This window comes from Oncorhynchus masou, chromosome 7 (genome assembly GCF_036934945.1).
Source record: "Oncorhynchus masou masou isolate Uvic2021 chromosome 7, UVic_Omas_1.1, whole genome shotgun sequence".
Taxonomy (NCBI): Eukaryota; Metazoa; Chordata; class Actinopteri; order Salmoniformes; family Salmonidae; genus Oncorhynchus; species Oncorhynchus masou.
Genome location: NC_088218.1, coordinates 414,977 through 432,132, shown reverse-complemented (window position 1 = coordinate 432,132; position 17,156 = coordinate 414,977). Strand labels below are relative to the sequence as shown.

The following is a 17,156-nucleotide window of genomic DNA, read 5'->3' as shown; positions in this document are numbered from 1 at the left end:
GTATATTCCAGGCTTTGTGGAATTTCAGCTCAGATGACATCAATTCGCTCCAACGTCAATACTTCAAAAACCAATTTACATTTTGAAAACGCTTATTCAGTACTTTTTCAAATACACGTTAATCAAAAACAACCACCGACGATTCGCTCATTAATGTTGATCTAAAATGGAAACTCACGAGAAAATGATAATTTGCCAATTGAATCTCAACAAGGAAACAAGTCCGTGGCTGTATTTAATGAACGTTATTTTTTTTTAAAGTACGGATTTCATCTAACAAAGGATATGTTTTTTTTAACTATAATTTGTTTGGGAGCATGAAAGCTGTAGTTTATGGTTGACACCGCTGCTTGTTTGCCATTAGCCAAATCGGCGTTCTCAACAAGTTCAAAGCACTTGAAACCACACAAATCGTTGACCCAGTTTGCAAGCAATATTCCCACTTGTTATGAACACAAGCATAATGTCACTATCAGGAAGAAACACCCACTTGGCAATAAAACTCAATACTTATTAAAATTCAAGACCCATTCCCAAATCATGAACAGACAGATCGAGTCAGCTGGAAGCTATTTACAGTCTGTAAAGAGCTCTGTGTTTGGCTGGCTATATCCCCATGCAGCTGTGGGTGTGGTGTGACGATGGAACTAGGTATCTGCTGCCACCCAGCGGTTGTCTTTCTACCCAGGCGATTTGGCTCAGTGTGAGCGCAGCGCTTTTATTCTCGGTTGTCTCGAACGCCCCCATTAAAGTGCTGCACTTCCTGCTTCTCTCGAACCAGGAAATAAACAAGTCGGTGGTCTGGTTTAATTCACAGGCGGTGTCCTTTTTAAAATAGCATTGGATTATAGCTATTTGGCTAAATTATCGCCTGTCACCATGGCCGGCTTCTTCAAGAAAAAGACAGTAGATGGTAAGTGTACACAGACTCGGCGTTTCAGCTAGCTGACATTAGCAAAGTTAGCCTCAGTCTCTTATTATAAGAAAGTGTAACGTTAAGTATTACACATCTGTCTAACAGGTAGGCTCAGAACTCCTGAACATTCCTATTACAAGTCAGGATGTTGAATAAACTTAATGTTTTTCTATTTAAAAAAAAGCGAACTAGTTTTTGTCCTTAAATAGAAGGTAATCTGAAGGGGGGGGAAGTGTTATCTGCCTGCCTTTCAGTACGCTGGTCTGTATAGAGAACCACAGAGTCATAACGACAATAACGTAGCAGTACGCTGGTCTGTATAGAGAACCACAGAGTCATAACGACAATAACGTAGCCGTACGCTGGTCCGTATAGAGAACCACAGAGTCATAACGACAATAACGTAGCAGTACGCTGGTCTGTATAGAGAACCACAGAGTCATAACGACAATAACGTAGCAGAACGCTGGTCTGTATAGAGAACCACAGAGTCATAACGACAATAACGTAGCAGAACGCTGGTCTGTATAGAGAACCACAGAGTCATAACGACAATAACGTAGCAGTACGCTGGTCTGTATAGAGAACCACAGAGTCATAACGACAATAACGTAGCCGTACGCTGGTCTGTATAGAGAACCACAGAGTCATAACGACAATAACGTAGCAGTACGCTGGTCTGTATAGAGAACCACAGAGTCATAACGACAATAACGTAGCAGTACGCTGGTCTGTATAGAGAACCACAGAGTCATAACGACAGTAACGTAGCAGTACGCTGGTCTGTATAGAGAACCACAGAGTCATAACGACAGTAACGTAGCAGTACGCTGGTCTGTATAGAGAACCACAGAGTCATAACGACAATAACGTAGCAGTGCGCTGGTCTGTATAGAGAACCACAGAGTCATAACGACAATAACGTAGCAGTACGCTGGTCTGTATAGAGAACCACAGAGTCATAACGACAATAACGTAGCAGTACGCTGGTCTGTATAGAGAATTCAAAGGGCTTCAGTGACATGGGAAACGTATGTTTTGGCCAAAAACAAGTGAAATAAACAATAACAATTGTTTCTCTCTTCTCCTCTGTTTGCCAAGAACTAGTACTGATCTTGTAGTTCTTTCCTACCGCTACCAAGGCCTAGTACTGATCTTGAAGTTCTCTCTCCCACCGCTGTGTCTAGATGTGATAAAGGAGCAGACCAAAGAGCTGAGAGGAACCCAGAGACAGATCACCAGAGACAGATCTTCCCTGGAGAAACAGGAAAAACAACTGGTGGGGGTGTAGTAGTAGTCTGTTCTGTAGTAGTGAATACAGAGGGTATCTGAGTCATGGATAATGTACAGTGTATTCAGACTGCCTCAATCCACACACACACACACACACACACACACACAATGACAAAGCAAAAAAAGATTGACATTTTTACCTATTTTATAAAAATAACTGAAATATCACATTTTACATCAGTATTCAGACCCTTTACTCAGTACCCTTTCCCTCGACACTGACAAGTTTCCCAGTCCCTGCTGTAGAAAAACAATCCCACCTCATGATGCTGCCACCACCATGCTTCACTGTAGGGATGGTATTGGCCAGGTGATGAGTGGTGCCTGGTTTCCTCCAGACTTGATGCTGCCACCACCATGCTTCACTGTAGGGATGTTATTGGCCAGGTGATGAGTGGTGCCTGGTTTCCTCCAGATGTGATGCTGCCACCACCATGCTTCACTGTAGGGATGTTATTGGCCAGGTGATGAGTGGTGCCTGGTTTCCTCCAGACGTGACGCTTGGCTTTCAGGCCAAAGAGTTCAATATTGGTCCTTTAGGCAAACTCCAAGCAGGCTGACATGTGTCTTTTACTGAGGAGGGGCTTCTATCTGGCCACTCCACCATAAAGGCCTGATTGGTGGAGTGCTGCAGAGATGGTTGTCCTTCTGGAAGGTTCTCCCATCCCCACAGAGGACCTCGGGAGCTCTGTCAGAGTGGCCAGAGTTCTTGGTCACCTCCCCTGACCAAGGCCCTTCTCCCCTGATTGCTCAGTTTGTCCGGGCTCTAGGAAGCTCTAGGAAGAGTCTTGGTGGTTCCAAACTTCTTCCAATGATGGAGGCCACTGTGTTCTTGGGGACCTTCAATACTGCAGAAATGTTTTGGTCCCTTCCCCAGATCTGTGCCTCGACACAATCCTGTCTCAGAGCTTTTCGGACAATTCCTTTGACCTCATGGCTTGGTTTTTGTTCTGTCAACTGTAGGACCTTATATAGACAGGTGTGTACCTTTCCAAATCATGTACAATCAATTGAATTTACCACACGTGGACTCCAATCAAGTTGTAGAAACACCTCAAGGATGATCAATGGAAACAGGACGCACCTGAGCTCAATTTCGAGTCTCATAGCAAAGGGTCTGAATACTTATGTAAATAAGTATAGTATAAGTATAAATATATTTTTTTTTTGTAATACATTTGTAAAAAAATATCTAAACCTGTTTTCGCTTTGTCATTATGGGATATTGTGTGTAGATTGATGAAAAAAACATAAGTTTATTTAAGAACAAGGCTGTAATGTAAGAAAATGTGTAAAAAAGTCAAGGGGTCTGAGTTCTTTCCGGATGCTCTGTGGGTCCATGTGGAAAACCTCGTCTGTTTGTGACATCATTACATTCATGCCAAACATAACAATGGAGTGACAAGAAGTTGGCATGATGGCGAAAACAGGCTGTCACCCAGGCTAGTCAGCCCCTGTCTAGTGGTTAGAGTGGAGGGGCGGCAGGGTAGCCTAGTGGTTAGAGTGTAGAGGAGGCAGGTATCCTAGTGGTTAGAGTGTAGAGGAGGCAGGTAGCCTAGTGGTTAGAGTGTAGAGGAGGCAGGTAGCCTAGTGGTTAGAGTGTAGAGGAGGCAGGTAGCCTAGTGGTTAGAGTGTAGAGGAGGCAGGTAGCCTAGTGGTTAGAGTGTAGAGGAGGCAGGTAGCCTAGTGGTTAGAGTGTAGAGGTGGCAGGTAGCCTAGTGGTTAGAGTGTAGAGGAGGCAGGTAGCCTAGTGGTTAGAGTGTAGAGGAGGCAGGTAGCCTAGTGGTTAGAGTGTAGAGGAGGCAGGTAGCCTAGTGGTTAGAGTGTAGAGGAGGCAGGTAGCCTAGTGGTTAGAGTGTAGAGGAGGCAGGTAGCCTAGTGGTTAGAGTGTAGAGGAGGCAGGTAGCCTAGTGGTTAGAGTGTAGAGGCGGCAGGTAGCCTAGTGGTTAGAGTGTAGAGGAGGCAGGTAGCCTAGTGGTTAGAGGGGGGTGTTGTTCTACCCCTGAACAAGGCAGTCAACCCACTGTTCCTAGACCAGTTAACCCACTAGACCAGTTAACCCACTAGACCAGTTAACCCACTGTTCCTAGACCAGTTAACCCACTGTTCGTAGACCAGTCAACCCACTGTTCGTAGACCAGTCAACCCACTGTTCCTTGACCAGTTAACCCACTAGACCAGTTAACCCACTGTTCCTAGACCAGTTAACCCAGTGTTCGTAGACCAGTCAACCCACTGTTCCTAGACCAGTTAACCCACTGTTCCTAGACCAGTTAACCCACTGTTCCTAGACCAGTTAACCCACTGTTCCTAGACCAGTTAACCCATTAGACCAGTTAACCCACTGTTCCTAGACCAGTTAACCCACTGTTCGTAGACCAGTTAACCCACTGTTCCTAGACCGGTCAACCCACTGTTCGTAGACCAGTTAACCCACTGTTCCTAGACCAGTTAACCCACTAGACCAGTTAACCCACTGTTCCTAGACCAGTTAACCCAGTGTTCCTAGACCAGTCAACCCACTGTTCCTAGACCAGTTAACCCACTGTTCCTAGGGCCGTCGTTGAAAATAAGAATGTGTTCTTAACTGACTTGCCTGGTTAAATAAAGGTTAAACAAATAAAAATGCTTCACCGTAGGGATGGTGCCAGGTTCCCAGTGCATTTCTTAAAACCTGTTTTTGTTGTGTCATTATGGACTGTTGTGATGTCATTATGGACTGTTGTGATGTCATTATGGACTATTGTGATGTCATTATGGGCTATTGTGATGTCATTATGGACTATTGTGATGTCATTATGGACTATTGTGATGTCATTATGGGCTATTGTGTGTGGATTGATGGGGGGGCGATTTTAAATAATTTTAGAATGCTGTAACAAAATGAGGGAAAAAGTCTCTAAAGGGGTCTGAATACTTTCCGAATGCACGTTGTCTCCCAGGAGATGGAGATTAAGAAGATGGCGAAGACGGGGAACAAGGAGGCGTGTACCATCCTGGCCAAACAGCTGCTTCAGCTGAGGAGACAGAAGAACAGAAGCTACGCCGTTGGTTCAAAGGTCACCTCCATGTCCTCTCAGACCAAACTCATGAACTCCCAGATGAAGATGGCAGGGGCCATGGCAACCACTACCAAAGTACGTGTGGATCAGTGGGCTCTTCCCACGGGGGGGTGATGTACATAGTGTGGATCAGTGGGCTGCTTCTTCTTCCCACAGGGGGGTGATGTACCTAGTGTGGATCAGTGGGCTGCTTCCTCTTCCCACGGGGGGTGATGTACCTAGTGTGGGTCAGTGGGCTGCTTCCTCTTCCCACAGGGGGTGATGTACCTAGTGTGGATCAGTGGGCTTCTTCCCACGGGGGGTGATGTACCTAGTGTGGGTCAGTGGGCTGCTTCCTCTTCCCACAGGGGGGGTGATGTACCTAGTGTGGGTCAGTGGGCTGCCTCCTCTTCCCACAGGGGGGGGTGATGTACCTAGTGTGGATCAGTGGGCTGCTTCCCACAAGGGGGTGTGATGTACCTAGTGTGGATCAGTGGGCTTCTTCCCACGGGGGGTGATGTACCTAGTGTGGGTCAGTGGGCTGCTTCCTCTTCCCACAGGGGGGTGATGTACCTAGTGTGGATCAGTGGGCTTCTTCCCACGGGGGGTGATGTACCTAGTGTGGGTCAGTGGGCTGCTTCCTCTTCCCACAGGGGGGTGATGTACCTAGTGTGGGTCAGTGGGCTGCCTCCTCTTCCCACAGGGGGGTGATGTACCTAGTGTGGATCAGTGGGCTGCTTCCCACAAGGGGGGTGTGATGTACCTAGTGTGGATCAGTGGGCTGCTTCCCACAAGGGGGTGTGATGTACCTAGTGTGGATCAGTGGGCTGCTTCCCACAAGGGGGTGTGATGTACCTAGTGTGGATCAGTGGGCTGCTTCCCCACAAGGGGGTGTGATGTACCTAGTGTGGATCAGTGGGCTGCTTCCCACAAGGGGGTGTGATGTACCTAGTGTGGATCAGTGGGCTGCTTCCCACAGGGGGTGATGTACCTAGTGTGGGTCAGTGGGCTGCTTCCCACAGGGGGTGTGAGGTACCTAGTGTGGGTCAGTGGGCTGCTTCCCACAGGGGGGGGTGTGATGTACCTAGTGTGGGTCAGTGGGCTGCTTCCCACAGGGGGGTGATGTACCTAGTGTGGGTCAGTGGGCTGCTTCCCACAGGGGGATGATGTACCTAGTGTGGGTCAGTGGGCTGCTTCCTCTTCCCACAGGGGTGTGAGGTACCTAGTGTGGATCAGTGGGCTGCTTCCCACAGGGGGTGTGATGTACCTAGTGTGGGTCAGTGGGCTGCTTCCCACAGGGGGTGTGATGTACCTAGTGTGGGTCAGTGGGCTGCATCCCACAGGGGGGGGGTGTGATGTACCTAGTGTGGGTCAGTGGGCTGCTTCCTCTTCCCACAGGGGGTGTGAGGTACCTAGTGTGGATCAGTGGGCTGCTTCCCACAGGGGGGTGTGAGGTACCTAGTGTAGACACCTATGTCTCTGCCATCTGTCTGTGTCTCTGTGTCTGTGTCTGTCTGTGTCTCTGTCTGTGTCTGTCTGTGTCTCTGTCTGTCTGTCTGTGTCTCTGTCTGTCTGTCTGTCTGTCTGTCTGTGTCTCTGTCTGTGTCCGTCTGTCTGTCTCTGTCTGTGTCTCTGTCTGTCTCTGTGTGTGCTGTATTGTAATGGGGGTTGCCTGCCTCTTGCAAAGTGTAACCAGCCCATGTGACTCTCTCCTCTCCCGTCTCAGACCATGCAGGCTGTCAATAAGAAGATGGACCCTCAGAAGATGCAACAGACCATGCAGAACTTCCAGAAGGAGAACATGAAGATGGAGATGTCAGAGGAGCTGAGTAAGACTGGATCTATATTACACATTCTATGTTGTTGTCCTCATGATGATAAGGCTGGATCTATTTTACACATTCTATGTTGTTGTCCTCATGATGATAAGGCTGGATCTATATTACACATTCTATGTTGTTGTCCTCATGATGATAAGGCTGGATCTATTTAACACATTCTATGTTGTCCTCCATGATGGTAAGACTGGATCTATTTTACACATTCTATGTTGTTGTCCTCATGATGATAAGGCTGGATCTATATTACACATTCTATGTTGTTGTCCTCATGATGATAAGGCTGGATCTATATTACACATTCTATGTTGTCCTCCATGATGATAAGGCTGGATCTATATTACACATTCTATGTTGTCCTCCATGATGATAAGGCTGGATCTATTTTACACATTCTATGTTGTCCTCATGATGATAAGGCTGGATCTATTTTACACATTCTATGTTGTCCTCATGATGATAAGGCTGGATCTATTTTACACATTCTATGTTGTCCTCATGATGATAAGGCTGGATCTATTTTACACATTCTATGTTGTCCTCATGATGATAAGGCTGGATCTATTTTACACATTCTATGTTGTCCTCATGATGATAAGGCTGGATCTATTTTACACATTCTATGTTGTCCTCATGATGATAAGGCTGGATCTATTTTACACATTCTATGTTGTTGTCCTCATGATGATAAGGCTGGATCTATATTACACATTCTATGTTTGACCGGGTGTGTGTGTGTGTGCGTGCGTTTGTTTTAATAGGAGTCATCTCTCTGTCCCCTTCTCTCAGTTAACGACACGCTGGACGAGATCTTTGACGAGTCCGGAGACGAGGAGGAGTCTGATAGCATTGTTAACCAGGTTCTGGACGAGATCGGCATTGAGATATCAGGAAAGGTGAGATATTGGTGTTTTTATTGTCAAATAAAATGTGTTCTCGATGATGTACCTGATTTTTAATAAAGCCAGAATAAATCTAGAGACTAAACCCTGAAAGAGATCCTTGGGGCTGGTTTCCCAGATGTAGATCTGAAATAGAACCAGGGTTCGTCAGTGTCCGGGAAACTGGACCTGTATCTAGCATTATAAACTGTCTGGCTGACAAGGGTCCTACTGGGTTAAGGTCCAACTGGGTTAGGGTCCCACTGGGTTAGGGTCCCACTGGGTTAGGGTCCCACTGGGTTAGGGTCCCACTGGGTTAGGGTCTTACTGGGTTAGGGTCCCACTGGGTTAGGATCCTACTGGGTTAGGGTCCCACTGGGTTCGGGTCCCACTGGGTTCGGGTCCCACTGGGTTAGGGTCCCACTGGGTTAGGGTCCCACTGGGTTAGGGTCCCACTGGGTTAGGGTCTTACTGGGTTAAGGTCCCACTGGGGATGTCATTCTGCAGCTCTATGGAAATACTCAGTAAAGTAAGTTAGCCTTGTCTGAGCCAGAATGGGCCATAATCTCCTGTTTCTGTAGTGAGACAGCTTGATGTACCAGGACACCCCCTGGACAGGACACTAGTCTATCTCCTGTTTCTGTAGTGAGGCAGCTTGATGTACCAGGACACCCCCTGGACAGGACACTGGTCCTGTGGAAATACTATGAATGGCGTATGCTTGGGAGAATCAAGGTTGAGTTGATTCGCTTGGGAGAATCAAGGTTGAGTTGATTCGCTTGGGAGAATCAAGGTTGAGTTGATTCGCTTGGGAGAATCAAGGTTGAGTTGATTCGCTTGGGAGAATCAAGGTTGAGTTGATTCGCTTGAGAGAATCAAGGTTGAGTTGATTCGCTTGGGAGAATCAAGGTTGAGTTGATTCCAGGTTGAGTTGATTCGCTTGAATCCAGGTTGGAGAATCCAGGTTGAGTTGATTCGCTTGGGAGAATCCAGGTTGAGTTGATTCGCTTGGGAGAATCCAGGTTGAGTTGATTCGCTTGGGAGAATCCAGGTTGAGTTGATTCGCTTGGGAGAATCCAGGTTGAGTTGATTCGCTTGGGAGAATCCAGGTTGAGTTGATTCGCTTGGGAGAATCAAGGTTGAGTTGATTCGTTTGGGAGAATCAAGGTTGAGTTGATTCGCTTGAGAGAATCAAGGTTGAGTTGATTCACTTGTTGTTCTTATTGATCGTAGATGGTGAACGCTCCTTCAACCAGCAGAAACAACCCCACCTCTTCTGCCACCAAATCAGACGGCATCTCAGACGAAGACATCGAACGACAGCTCAAAGCCTTGGGAGTGGACTAACACACACACACACACACCCTGTGCCTGGACACACACACACACACACACATACCCTGTGCCTGGACACACACACACACACACACACACGACTCCCCCTGTTCAGTTTCTGACATGCCTTTTCTGGGATATAGTGACACTATTATATTTATATATATATCTATCTGACTATAGATGGCACATGGTGTAGTTGTAGATGTCCTGCAGTGTATTGGGTCTACGCAGTGGGCCACACAAGGAGAGTGAGTTTTGAATAACAGGGCCACCACGTTCAGTAGCCTAATGTTGTAGAACGTCGCTGATACAATGTAACGAATAAGAGCCTCATTCTACACGTCAGAGAGGCGTGTTTTTGTTCTGTACAGCACGCTCCTATCTGAACGTTGCAAAACGTTTTCGTCCTACTGAACGCGCCCCTCCCCAGGTTTCCCACCTGTGTGGAGTTTTAGAACAGGAAGTAAAGGACAACACTCATTGTCAGCCATATCTTTTCATTTTGAATGCATGAACAGTAGAATCTGAAACTACCTTACCTTTATCCCTGTGTCCCCCCCCCACTACCTTACCTTTATCCCTGTGTCCCCCCCAAGCCCCACCTCTCCCTGTGTCCCACGGAGACCTGGGCTTCTGAGGCCGACTGGATCTCCATGTTATTACATTACCACATAGCCCCACCTCTCCCTGTGTCCCCCCTCCCCTTAGCCCCACCTCTCCCTGTCCCCCCCCCTCCCCTAGCCCCACCTCTCCCTGTGTGTCCCACGGAGACCTGGGCTTCTGAGGCCGACTCTCCATGTTATTACATTACCACTTAGCCCCACCTCACCTCTCCCTGTGTCCCCCTCTAGCCTCACCTCTCCCTGTGTCCCCCCTCTAGCCTCACCTCTCCCTGTGTCCCCCCTCTAGCCTCACCTCTCCCTGTGTCCCCCCTCTAGCCTCACCTCTCCCTGTGTCCCCCCCCTAGCCTCACCTCTCCCTGTGTCCCCCCTAGCCTCACCTCTCCCTGTGTCCCCCCCTAGCCTCACCTCCCTGTGTCCCCCTAGCCTCACCTCCCCCTGCCCCCCCTAGCCCCCTAGCCCCACCTCACCTCTCCCTGTGTCCCCTCCCTTAGCCCCACCTCTTCCTGTGTCCCCCCTCCCCCTAGCCCCACCTCTCCCTGTGTCCCCCCTCCCCCTAGCCCCACCTCTCCCTGTGTCCCCCCCCCTACCCCCCCTTCCCCTAGCCCCCCTCTCCCTGTGCCCCCTCCCCCTAGCCCCACCTCTCCCTGTGTCCCCCCCCTAGCCCCCCCTTCCCTAGCCCCCCTCCTGTGCCCCCCCCCCTAGCCCCACCTCTCCCTGTGTGCCCTCCCCTAGCCCCACCTCTCCCTGTGTGCCCCCCCCCTAGCCCCACCTCTCCCTGTGTGCCCCCCATAGCCTCACCTCCCCTGCCCCCCCCCTAACCTCACCTCTCCCTGTGTCCCCTCCCCTCCCCTAGCCCCACCTCTTCCTGTGTCCCCCCTTAGCCCCACCTCTCCCTGTGCCCCCCCCCCTAGCCCCACCTCTCCCTGTGCCCCCCCTCCCCCCACCTCTCCCTGTGCCCCCCCCCCCCCTAGCCCCACCTCTCCCTGTGCGCCCCTCCCCCTAGCCCCACCTCTCCCTGTGTGCCCCCCCTCCCCCTAGCCCCACCTCTCCCTGTGCCCCCCCTCCCCCTAGCCCCACCTCTCCCTAGCCCCACCTCTCCCTGTGCGTCCCACGGAGACCTGGGCTTCTGAGGCTGACTGGATCTCCATGTTATTACATTACCACTTAGCCCTGTGTCCCGCCACCCCCCTAGCCCCACCTCTCCCACCCCCCCTAGCCCCACCTCTCCTTGTTCCCGTTCCAACAGTCATAGCAGAAAAACAAAAATGAAGTCTATCTTCTCGTTTTGAGAAAGTGTAAATAAATAAAAATACCTTTTTCATCAGATATACAAGGCCCTTCATCAGATATACAAGGCCCTTCATCAGATATACAAGGCCCTTCATCACATATACAAGGCCCTTCATCACATATACAAGGCCCTTCATCACATATACAAGGCCCTTCATCACATATACAAGGCCCTTCATCAGATATACAAGGCCCTTCATCAGATATACAAGGCCCTTCATCACATATACAAGGCCCTTCATCACATATACAAGGCCCTTCATCACATATACAAGGCCCTTCATCACATATACAAGGCCCTTCATCAGATCTTCGGTCTGAAACAGAAAGCTGTCAGTAGAACCTGGTCTAAAGTAGTGCACTATATAGGGTCCTGGTCTAAAATAGTGTACTATATAGGGAATAGGGCCCTAGTCTAAAGTAGTGTACTATATAGGGTCCTTATCTAAAGTAGTGCACTATAGGGAATAGGGCCCTGGTCTAAAGTAGGGAATAGGGCCTGGTCTAAAGTAGTGTAGGGAATAGGGTTCTATAGGGCCCTGGTATAAATTAGTGCACTATATAGGGAATAGGGTTCTGTCTAAAGTAGTGCACTATTTAAGCAATTATAGGTACTATTTAAGGAATAGGGCCCTGGTCTAAAGCAGTGCACTATATAGGGAATAGGGCCCTGGTCTAAAGTAGTGCACTATATATAGGCAATAGGGCCCTGGTCTAAAGTAGGTCACTATAGGCCTTAAGGAATAGGGTTCTATGCCCTGGTCTAAAGTAGTGCACTATATAGGGAATAGGGTTCTATATGGCTCTGGTCTAAAGTAGTGCACATATAGGGAATAGGTTCTATAGGGCCCTGGTCTAAAGTAGTGCACTATATAGGGAATAGGGTTCTATATGGCCCTGGTCTAAAGTAGTGCACTATATAGGGAATAGGTTCTATAGGCCTGGTCTATAGTGCACTATATAGGGAATAGGGTTCTATAGGGCTCTGGTCTAAAGTAGTGCACTATATAGGAATAGGTTCTATATGGCCCTGGTCTAAAGTAGTGCACTATATAGGGAATAGGGTTCTATATGGTTCTGGTCTAAAGTAGTGCACTATAGGGAATAGGGTTCTATAGGGTCCTGGTCTAAAGTAGTGCATTATATAGGAATAGGGTTCTATATGGCTCTGGTCTAAAGTAGTGCACTATATAGGGAATAGGTTCTATATGGCTCTGGTCTAAAGTAGTGCACTATATAGGGAATAGGTCTCTATAGGTCCTGGTCTAAAGTAGTGCATTATATAGGGAATAGGTCTATATGGCTCTGGTCTAAAGTAGTGCACTATATAGGGAATAGGGTTCTATAGGGCTCTGGTCTAAAGTAGTGCACTATATAGGGAATAGGGTTCTATATGGCTCTGGTCTAAAGTAGTGCATTATATAGGGAATAGGGTTCTATATGGCCCTGGTCTAAAGTAGTGCACTATATAGGAATAGGGTTCTATATGGCCCTGGTCTAAAAGTAGTGCACTATATAGGAATAGGGTTCTATAGGGCCCTGGTCTAAAGTAGTGCACTATATAGGGAATAGGGTTCTATAGGGCTCTGGTCTAAAGTAGTGCACTATATAGATCTATAGGGCTCTGGTCTAGCAGCGCACTATATAGGGAATAGGGTTCTATAGGGTCCTGGTCTATTCAAAGTAGTGGAATATGGGATCTATATGGCTCTGGTCTAAAGTAGTGCACTATATAGGGAATAGGGTTCTATAGGGTCCTGGTCTAAAGTAGTGCATTATATAGGAATAGGGTTCTATATGGCTCTGGTCTAAAGTAGTGCATTATAGGAATAGGGTTCTATATGATCCTGGTTAAAGTAGTGCACTATATAGGAATAGGGTTCTATATGGCTCTGGTCTAAAGTAGTGCACTATATAGGGAATAGGGTTCTATATGGCTCTGGTCTAAAGTAGTGCACTATATAGGGAATAGGGTTCTATATGGCTCTGGTCTAAAGTAGTGCACTATATAGGGAATAGGTTCTATATGGCCCTGGTCTAAAGTAGTGCACTATATAGGGAATAGGGTTCTATAGGGCCCTGGTCTAAAGTAGTGCACTATATAGGGAATAGGTTCTATAGGGCCCTGGTCTAAAGTAGTGCACTATATAGGAATAGGTTCTATAGGGCCCTGGTCTAAAGTAGTGCATTACATAGGGAATAGGTCTTTATAGGGCCCTGGTCTAAAGTAGTGCACTATATAGGGAATAGGGTTCTATAGGGCTCTGGTCTAAAGTAGTGCATTACATAGGAATAGGGTTCTATAGGCCCTGGTCTAAAGTAGTGCACTATTTAGGGAATAGTTTCTATAGGGCCCTGGTCTAAAGTAGTGCAATTATTTAGGGAATAGGGTTCTATAGGGCTCTGGTCTAAAGTAGTGCACTATATAGGAAATAGGGTTCTATAGATCCTGGCTAAAGTAGTGCATTATTTAGGGAATAGGGTTCTATATGGCTTGGTCTAAAGTAGTGCACTATATAGGAATAGGTTCTATAGGGCTCTGGTCTAAAGTAGTGCATTATATAGGAATAGGGTTCTATATGGCTCTGGTCTAAAGTAGTGCACTATATAGGGGAATAGGGTTCTATAGGTCCTGGTCTAAAGTAGTGCACTATATATAGGGAATAGGGTTCTATAGGCCCTGTCTGGTTCAAAGTAGTGCACTATAGGGAATAGGGTTCTATAGGGCTCTGGTCTAAAGTAGTACTATATAGGAATAGGGTTCTATATGGCTCTGGTCTAAAGTAGTGCACTATATAGGAATAGGGTTCTATAGGGCCTGGTCTAAAGTAGTGCATTATAGGGAATAGGGTTCTATATGGTCCTGGTCTAAAGTAGTGCACTATATAGGAATAGGGTTCTATATGGCTCTGGTCTAAAGTAGTGCACTATATAGGAATAGGGTTCTATATGGCCCTGGTCTAAAGTAGTGCACTTATAGGGAATAGGGTTCTATATGGCTCTGGTCTAAAGTAGTGCACTATTTAGGGAATAGGTTTCTATAGGGCCCTGGTCTAAAGTAGTGCACTATTTAGGGAATAGGTTTCTATAGGGCCCTGGTCTAAAGTAGTGCACTATATAGGGAATAGGGTTCTATAGGGCCCTGGTCTAAAGTAGTGCACTATTTAGGGAATAGGTTTCTATAGGGCTCTGGTCTAAAGTAGTGCATTACATAGGGAATAGGTTTCTATAGGGCTCTGGTCTAAAGTAGTGCACTATTTAGGAATAGGGTTCTATAGGGCCTGGTCTAAAGTAGTGCACTATTTAGGGAATAGGTTCTATAGGGCTCTGGTCTAAAGTAGTGCATTACATAGGGAATAGGGTTCTATAGGGCTCTGTCTAAAGTAGTGCACTATTTAGGGGAATAGGGTTCTATTTAGGGCCCTGGTCTAAAGTAGTGCACTATTTAGGAATAGGAATAAAGTAGTACCATTTAGGAATAGGGTTCTATAGGGCCCTGGTCTAAAGTAGTGCACTATTTAGGGAATAGGGTTCTATAGGGCCCTGGTCTAAAGTAGTGCACTATTTAGGGAATAGGGTTCTATAGGGCTCTGGTCTAAAGTAGTGCACTATTTAGGGAATAGGGTTCTATAGGGCTGACTTATTGCTATTGTGGGCCGTACCTGGCCATGAGAGCTCCCGACCCCCACCCCCGGCAGATAACGATGGCGGCACCCAGCTCTTTAAGCCCTGGTGTTCCAGAGGATTATAGAAGTCAGTGATGACACTGAGCTGTCCAGCTGAGAGACACCAGACTCAGCACCCCGGCAATCAGGAACAGAACCCCAGCTGCCGTGGCAACCTGGGCCTTGGTTCCGGAACCCTAGCGCCGAGCAGCTGTTGCACTTTCCCCATCCCGGCGATGCTGGCGACCAAGATGGAGATGATGGTTCTGCAGGTCTCTGGGGAGAGCCAACATGGAGTCGTACACCTTGACCAGGAAGAGAAGAGGAAGTCATGCTGATACCGCAACTGTTAATATGAACTTTTAATACAGAACCATCACTTTGTGTGTATGCAGGTTAAAATGTCTACTCATCATCTTTAAAAGTGAATGAAACACCAGTCAGAGAAATAGTCTTGAAAATGTGCTTGTTCCTGAAAATACTACATCTTTGCATTAACTAGTGATGCCTCCACTTTGTCACTTGTCGTATTTAAAATGGCACCGTTTTCCCTCATACGGCTCTGGTCTAAAAAATAATAATAGTGCACTATATAGGGAATAGGGAGAAGTCTTTGGCCCCTGGCCTCTGACCTTGCATCTGTCCAGTACTCTGCACGTCACAGTATCTTCCACAGCCTCTCCCAGAAGATCTGAGCCGTCACTATGTTGTTGTCGATGAAGACTGGGACTCTCCACAGCAGCAGGACAAGATGATTACCAACCACCCCTGAGATGAACGTGAATTAATCCCCCCCCCCCCCATGGGGAAATGAGTCTGTCATCCTTATAGACATACATATATACATACATATATATATAAATAATAATAATCATACATAATAACTATATGATAGGTAAAAACAAACTACATATATATATACATACATACATACATACATACATACATACAAATGATTTAGATGCACTATTGTAAAGTAGGATGGATGTCAGAAGGTGAATTCTATTTGTATGGTTGATAAATGTCAAATGGGTAAAAAGTACAGTATAGTCTGCACAGTGGCCTTTTACGGTGCTGGGTGATGTCATGTGGTGTAAGACTACCTACAGCCCGACAGTCCTGAACTACTGCTACCTGCAGGGGAACTGGAGCCCAAACAGGATCAATAAGGACATGATGCAATGAGACAGCGATCAATTACCTTTTGAGGAATCGGTCTGAAGAAAAAAAAAGGACCCTCTTACTCAAAGGGTGTAGGCCTAGTATGAACCACACGGGGTCGCATCTCAAAATGGTCCAGTCGGCTCGTCGTCGTTATACTCACGTCGGCTACGTATAAAGGACATGCCAATTCCAGGTTACATATACTGCCTTTACATAGTAGGTTTTAAAATGGCAGAGAAATATGGGGTAAAAGTAGATAAAAAATTGACTTGCATAAACCAAATTGTTTGACAAACTAAAAGGATGAGGGAGGTTTTTTTTCTTCTTCCAAATCATTCCATAAATGAAGCAGTTACAAGCATTGGTCATCTGCTGCTCAAATGTGACCGAGTCTTCCTTGGAGTGAACAGCCAGAATTGATTCCTTTTAACAAGACAGTAGGGGATTGATTTATATAGGTAGGCGCGCTGGTGTCACCTGTTAATTAATAAATTAGCACACATCCAATATCATCTCATGTCAACCAATCAACGGAATGGAAAGATATAACGTGTTTTTGATCATGCCGCCGTTCTGAAATGAGAGAGACACAGACAGATAAAATCACTAATTGACTCGTTCAATATTAGGTTGGTGACAACGTTCAAAGAAACGTTTATCAAACACGTTGCAACAATGTTCCAATGTAACCCATAATATATAAACACACAAGATACCTTTCAATGTTGGGGCGTTTTTTAAATATTTTTTTCAGGTGATGTGCAGTGTCCTCCAATCACAAGACGTATTTCTCCGCCGTAGGGCAATACAGACGTGAGTTTCATCCAATCAAATCTCTCGACCGCGATACGCTCGGACGCGTCGCGTTTTCGTCGCTGTAGCTACGCGCTAGGCAAGACAAGCAGTATGGCGGAAGAAGAGAGTGAATTTGAGTTAGAAGGTTTTAAAAAAGAATTGGAGAGTTTATTTGTCAGTTGTTCAAGTGAAGAATACGGACTTCAAAGCAAGCTATATTGTGTACGGTTCTGTAAGGTAAAGCAATGTATTGGAATTACACCTGGGGGAGGAAAAAGAAAGACTTGTTTTCCCCAGTACAGACTCGTACTA

At 46.7% G+C, this 17,156-nt stretch overlaps 1 protein-coding gene across 1 annotated transcript; it reads left to right on the top strand.

The window, feature by feature from the left end:
• Positions 1 to 770: 770 nt before the first annotated feature.
• On the top strand, positions 771 to 10,037 carry LOC135543110 (charged multivesicular body protein 2b-like). The gene is made up of 6 exons (XM_064970185.1): positions 771 to 913; positions 2,104 to 2,195; positions 5,152 to 5,346; positions 6,977 to 7,079; positions 7,878 to 7,984; positions 9,203 to 10,037. Exons 1-6 carry the CDS (start codon positions 880 to 882, stop codon positions 9,314 to 9,316), a joined length of 645 nt encoding a protein of 214 aa, XP_064826257.1. The 5' UTR covers positions 771 to 879; the 3' UTR covers positions 9,317 to 10,037.
• The last annotated feature ends 7,119 nt before the right edge of the window (positions 10,038 to 17,156 follow it).

Bases quoted from the DNA above. Each gene is read 5' to 3' on its own strand.
- LOC135543110 (XM_064970185.1), top strand. From the start codon at position 880: ATGGCCGGCTTCTTCAAGAAAAAGACAGTAGATG. The intron at 914-2,103 runs GTAAGTGTACAC...CGCTGTGTCTAG, and splicing joins CAAGAAAAAGACAGTAGATG to ATGTGATAAAGGAGCAGACC. The intron at 7,080-7,877 runs GTAAGACTGGAT...CCCTTCTCTCAG, and splicing joins GGAGATGTCAGAGGAGCTGA to TTAACGACACGCTGGACGAG.